The sequence below is a fragment of the Monopterus albus genome, unplaced genomic scaffold (genome assembly GCF_001952655.1).
Source record: "Monopterus albus unplaced genomic scaffold, M_albus_1.0 scaffold75.1, whole genome shotgun sequence".
NCBI lineage: Eukaryota > Metazoa > Chordata > Actinopteri > Synbranchiformes > Synbranchidae > Monopterus > Monopterus albus.
The window spans coordinates 1445709-1451672 of record NW_018127955.1 but is presented as its reverse complement, the minus strand read 5'-3'; the positions used below and the strand labels follow the sequence as shown (position 1 = coordinate 1451672).

The window sequence follows — 5964 nt, the reverse complement described above, 5'->3', positions numbered from 1 at the left end:
AGGCCTATGGGGTGAAACGCAGCCAAGGTGACCTTTCAAACCTTTAACTGGGTAAATTTCATCCTGGCCTGTCAAATCGAAACTCTCAGGTAACCCTCACAGCAGCTTTGCCTTTAGGTAAGCTGTATCACAAATCATGCTCAGAGATGCTTAATCACATGCATGTTTTCCCCCCCCCCCCTCATGATTTATAAAGGTTTTCCACAGATCACACCACCATCTCTCTATTTTACAACAGTTAAGGTACACTGGACCCGTTAGACACGTAATCAGATTTGACCTAAAACACTCATTTTAAACTACTGTCTCTATAAAAGCTTCAGGATACTTTCCTTAATACTCAGGATTCTTCTCTAAAACTTGAAACAATTCATTTTAAGCATCTATGACAACACTCCTCAAATGTCCACTAAGGCAAGTTCTACTTCAGACATTGGTTTTAATTGCCTTTTGCCCAGAGACGTCTGGATTTAATTTTCAGTTTGTTGGTTAATTTTGCTTTTCAGTAAGGATGCGTCTATGATTCGGGAGAGAAAAAAAAAGCCTGAAGGAGGATGAGCGATCTAGAAAACCGCTGTTATGGCACAACACATGCTTTTAGCTGGCAAAAGACACTGCAGGCACCACCTCACCAGAGGCCAACCAACCACAGTAACACACTAACAGCAGACAGAATACATCTCCATTTATTCCTGTTCTGCACTGGCATTTCCCAGCCTGGTCTGCTGTGTAAAGAGCGCTTCAGACTCATGTCGTTCCTAAATGGGGAGATGATTACAGTGGAAGAAAATCAAGGGCCAATCCTACATGCCCTAGGAGGTCTCCATCATGCGTATATCGTCCGTTTCTGTAGTGTCATCCTTTGTCCACCTCCCTGTGCTTGTCCACAGTCCAGTCTCTATACAACGTTTCATATTGTATTCTGCCACCTGGTGGAGGGAGACAAAGACAGGGTCAGGTAAACCATGCACGGAACAAAATTCAAAATAGTTAAAAAATACGTAGAGCTACAGAGACAGAGTCAGGGGAATTAACTGACTGCTGCCTAGTTAGAGGATTATAATGGTTATGTAACTGCACTCTGCCTTGTCAGCATATCATGAGCTCACATCTGAGATGATCCTAAATTTCTGACACTGGATTCACAAAACATGTCTCTGCTTAGCTTTAAAAAAAAAAAAAAAAAAGAAAAAAAAATTGTTTTAGTTTAAGTGCAACATTTCAGCCAATCACGTATCTCAGCAAGCCAGCTCTGTGGAAGACAGAGCTCGATCCCACTGATCCCTGAGGAGGAGCAGGGCCAGATGAACCTGCGTCAGCACGATTACCCTGTGCTGTTAATAATAAATGGAAACAGAGGCCAACTCCTGTCTGCCCAGCTCTGCACCATAAAAGTGGGCTGAACTGTGCTGATGGAAAAATGCCATTACCTTAGAAATAAAATGTACCGTCTACCGATTTGTACTACTGCGAGGTTATCAAGTTTTAGCTTATAATGTCACGCTACCAGCAAACACACACAGAGTCAGGTACAGCTGAAAGTGAGGATGTGAAGTCTCTACTGTGTGACAGATGTCAGGGATTTAAATTAAGGAAGGCACAAAAAGGCTGCTTGCAAATACTCTGAGCAAGTCTTATCTCACTGATATCATCAACAAGAAATCCTGGTTTATAGCTAAAGTCAACCTTTGGCACTTTGTGCAAGATATTATTTGTGGCCACACCGTCTTTCACTCCATATTTTCCCTAATTCCCTTGAGTCCTTCCCTGTTGCACTGCAGTGCTGTTACTCTTTATGAGAAACACATGCCATGAAACTGAACATTAGTTAAAAAAGGTAAAAATTGTATACGAGTGTATATGTAACAATTGTATCACTAAAAGATCCAGCATTCAACTGAATGAATTTACCTGTTCTATATGTCAGAGGGTTAATCAACACCAGCTCAACAGTGCTATTTCACAGCTGTGTTAGGTAACTGCAACAGCTTGCACTGTTAAAAGAAGAGGAACACTTACAGAGGATAAGGAGTCCAGAGCTTCTTTGGGGTTAAGTCTGCAGTTTGTGTCAGTGTTCTTCTGCTCAACACTGTTGGCTGTATCACCTCTACATTTGGCTGCGTATTCTTTAACTCTATGTTTAAAGGCCTCAAGTTCTGCATGGAAGACTTCTAAGTAGACATCTTGTCCTTCCTACAAGGCAACAATAGTAAGAAATCATGACAAGATAACTTAAAAACAAAAATCTGGCAAAATGCATTCCAGTTACCACAACAGCTCGATTTATGTGCAACACCAACGTTTTTAAATGTACATCCTTACAAATATCACATGCATCACAATGGAACCATCATCTCTGAAATGATGGCCAGTAAAAAAAAAGCCTAAAGTAGGTACACAAGTACAGTACATGAAGTACTTGTATGTGGGCATCTCACTTTGGCTTTGTGGAAGAAATATCTGAAGCAGCCTCTGGGATCCTGCTGAGAGTTTGAGGCTGTCTCCAGGATGAACTGCATGACTACAGCTTGGTGCGCCACCTGCTCCATCAGTGCTTCTTTCTGCAAGTCACAATAAAACTGCTGAATTATAGTGTGTCTGTGTGCCTCAACAGCTCATCTATGTTACTTCTTGAGCTGTTCACAAACCTTTAAGTCATGTTTCGTAAAACCTGTGCTCTATAACTGAATTCTAATACTCAGGATCCATGTTGTATATGGAGCTTTAGTGTGCATGTTATTTGTGGCAATGTTTTGAAAACAAGGGTAAATTCTAGACTTCCAGCACCTTCTATGGATGACCCTGCCTTAAAGGTTAGTGATTTTCACATAATTTTGAAACTAAGCAGCATTTCTTTATCTAGAAGTTAAACATTCCCAGTTGGTGCCAAGAGAAAGAGCAATTGCTACACAATTCTGACACCTGTACCGAAAACACACAACCAAAACACACCCAAAATTGAGCAGAGTGTGTGTGCGCAAGCACACCAGACTCTGTTGCTCTAATCTTAAGTGATACACTAGGAAAAGGAAATTATTTCATCTTTTTATTACCACTAAATCCCCTGACAAGAATCCAACCAACAATTAATTTAGCCTGTGTAGCCACAGTGTGATGCAGCCCCTGTGCTGAGGAGCTACCATAATTGCCGACCAGAAAACCCCCCACAAAACCAAAATGATGCATAGGCTTTTTTCAATGAAGACATTAAAGCACAATTAGTAAGTAAAAAAAGGACTAAAATTCCACTTGGCTGCTTCAGTTTCAGCATCCTGCTCTTAGAAAGCTGGATCGCTGTCACAATTTACTCAGACACTTAGATGTTTATGCTGATTTTTCCAATTTGATGAGCCAAGAGGAACGAACTACACACCAAGTGCGTTCATTTTAATGAAAAATATAATCCATAAATTATATCAGACTATGACAACACACAACAACAAGGCAAATTAATGGTTGGTTTTGGTCTCTTAGTGATTGAAGTGTTGATAATAAAAAGACAACATAACGAGTCTTATCCCATCAGTACATTACCCCTTCTTGTTGTAGTCTCATGCACCACAAAATTAAATAATTGGCCGTTTCCTCACAGATGAGCTGAGGCATGTCGGCGAGGAATCGCTGACTGTCATCCCACCTCCGCAGCATACCTGACAAATGGAAACAGTTTCTTCTATGAAATCTTAAAAAGGAACATATGGGTGACTTTGCACATTAAAGTACAGTAGCAAAAAACTCTTGCAAGTACATAGAAGACAGACAAATAATTGTGATGAACTGCTCCCCTCTCTTATCGTTACAGATTAAACAGTAGTTATTCAGATAGAACACCCATAAATTTTTGTTTTACACACACACACTCACTGAGCAATTTATTAGTACCACTTGTACAATCATGTGCAGTATACAAAATCCTGCAGGTACAGGTCAGGAGCTTCAGGTATTGTTCACATCAAATAGTAAAACTGGGGAAAAAATATGATCTCAGTGACTTTCACTGTGGCATGGTTGATGGTGCCAGACCAGCTGGTCTGAGCATTTCTGAAACAGCTGATCTCCTGGGACTTTCACAGTAACCCATATAACCACTCTTTACAATTGTGCTGAGCAGGATAGCATCTCAGAAAACACAGCATGTTGAAACTTGAGGCAGATGGGCCGCCACAACAACAGAAGACCTGTCAGGTTCCACTCCTGTCAGCCAAGAACCGGTTTCACCAAAATTGGAGTTCTGAACACTGGAAAAAAAAAAGTAGCCTGGTCTGATGAATCCCGATTTCTCATGAGGCATGCAGATGGTACAGCCAAGATTAGGTGTCAACAGCATGAATCCATGCATTTTAATTGTTCTAATTATGGACACCAACACATAGCTTACAGGAAATCTGTAATTCTTCCAACTAGTTGACTGCCACTGCCTGGTTTTCATGGTTATAATTTAAACTGTCCAGCACTTCTGCTTCAACCCTAAGACACATATTCCTGCCTATCACTTTGCAAGCATTCTGTATGTTTTAAGACTAATTTCTTGCTTTCGAGTACAGACTGTTTACATTTTTATTGAATGAAAATCAGGTTCATCCCAGGGAGTCTGAATTCATCACTTCGATATTTCTAAAGAAAGTCACTTTGGGCTTTTCCGGCTTAGGGGTCACCACAGCGAATCGTCACACTGACGACTCGCATGTTGACATTTGGCATGTGTTTTACGCCGGATGCCCTTCCTGATGCAACCCTGACTCAAACCCGGGCCACAGCGGCGAAAGCGCTGCACCTTAACCACTAGCCTACCAGGGACCTTCGATATTTCTAAAAGTTAAAAGAAAAGGCTGAAACTGAACAACGTGATATAGCACAAGCATACAAAGTGCTGATGATTCAGATAAAGTAGAAGCTGAAAATCAAGCCACTCAATAGCTGACAAAGACAAGGAATATACTGAAAAACTATGTGCCTGGCCTTATTTTACCACAGCGAAGCTGGAGAGGAAAAGCCCGCAACAATCTTCATGCCACAAGTTGCGCGGCTAAAAGATATTTTATTTATTTATCTGAAAACAAACTAGTCTGAGCTGGGGTTTTTTTTCTTTTTGGACCATTAATCTGAGTAAGAGGATTCTTAGCAACCTCTGATTTAATGTGTCACTTACCAAAATGCTTAATCTCTTGCTCATACTTTTGAAGAAATGTCTTGCACTTGTCGTGATCCAGCTCAACAGGTTGATTGTGGACATTAATGACACTCTGTAAGAACAAGATGACACAAAGTCTTTATGACATTACTAAATTAGCATCCAGAAAGAGCAGATAAAAGTCAAACAAGTGAACATAATTAAAGACACAGACACAATGCAGCTGTTCTCTGAAAATCTAATCATGACATGTCTTCTGTTACCTTATCAAAAACATCCCAACTTCCGACGGTTCCGAGCACAGGACTGCGGCTGGGTTCCTGACCTCCCAGCATGCTCTCCTTGCGGCGCCACTCCTCCTCAGAGTGAGTGAGTTCTGTGGGGCATGCCAGAGTCCGAGCACGTTCCTGCTCCAGGGACTCAGAGTTGTGGACCCCTAACGAACACAGCTGGTCCTGTGCCTCTGCGAGTCTCCAGCTGGAAACGATAGAGGCCTTCACACAGCGCTGCTGGCTCTGGCACAGTGAAGCCATGGCACAGTCACAAATGTGTGGTGATGGTGAATGCTGAGAGGTAAATAGAAAGAAAAAAATAATGGAACACGAGAGAACAGGTACATGCCACCTGTAATGCAAGTCAAATTACCACTCCATGCTTTGTACAAGAAGAATATAAGAAATGTTTAAGCTTTGTATTGCTGGACTATTTGGTTCTTCTTACCATTGCTAACTCTGAGAGACGAGACAGTCCAAGTAACTTCAAAACAGTGCTGATTTATTCAAAGGATCACAGGTAAAATTAACATTACACGCTCAGGTATCTTGCACCTCCAA

General features: G+C 41.3%; 1 protein-coding gene across 1 annotated transcript in view; it reads right to left on the bottom strand.

Moving 5' to 3' along the window:
- Positions 1-668: 668 nt before the first annotated feature.
- The window catches only part of cdc37l1 (cell division cycle 37-like 1), a 7025-nt gene continuing 1729 nt past the window's right edge, over positions 669-5964 (bottom strand). The window contains exons 2-7 of the mRNA XM_020606063.1: positions 5395-5697; positions 5150-5243; positions 3535-3650; positions 2439-2561; positions 2020-2193; positions 669-929 (exon numbers count right to left, since the gene is read on the bottom strand). Coding sequence (XP_020461719.1) covers positions 813-929; positions 2020-2193; positions 2439-2561; positions 3535-3650; positions 5150-5243; positions 5395-5697 — 927 coding nt within the window. The 3' untranslated portion in view covers positions 669-812. The remainder of the gene's footprint in view (positions 930-2019; positions 2194-2438; positions 2562-3534; positions 3651-5149; positions 5244-5394; positions 5698-5964) is intronic.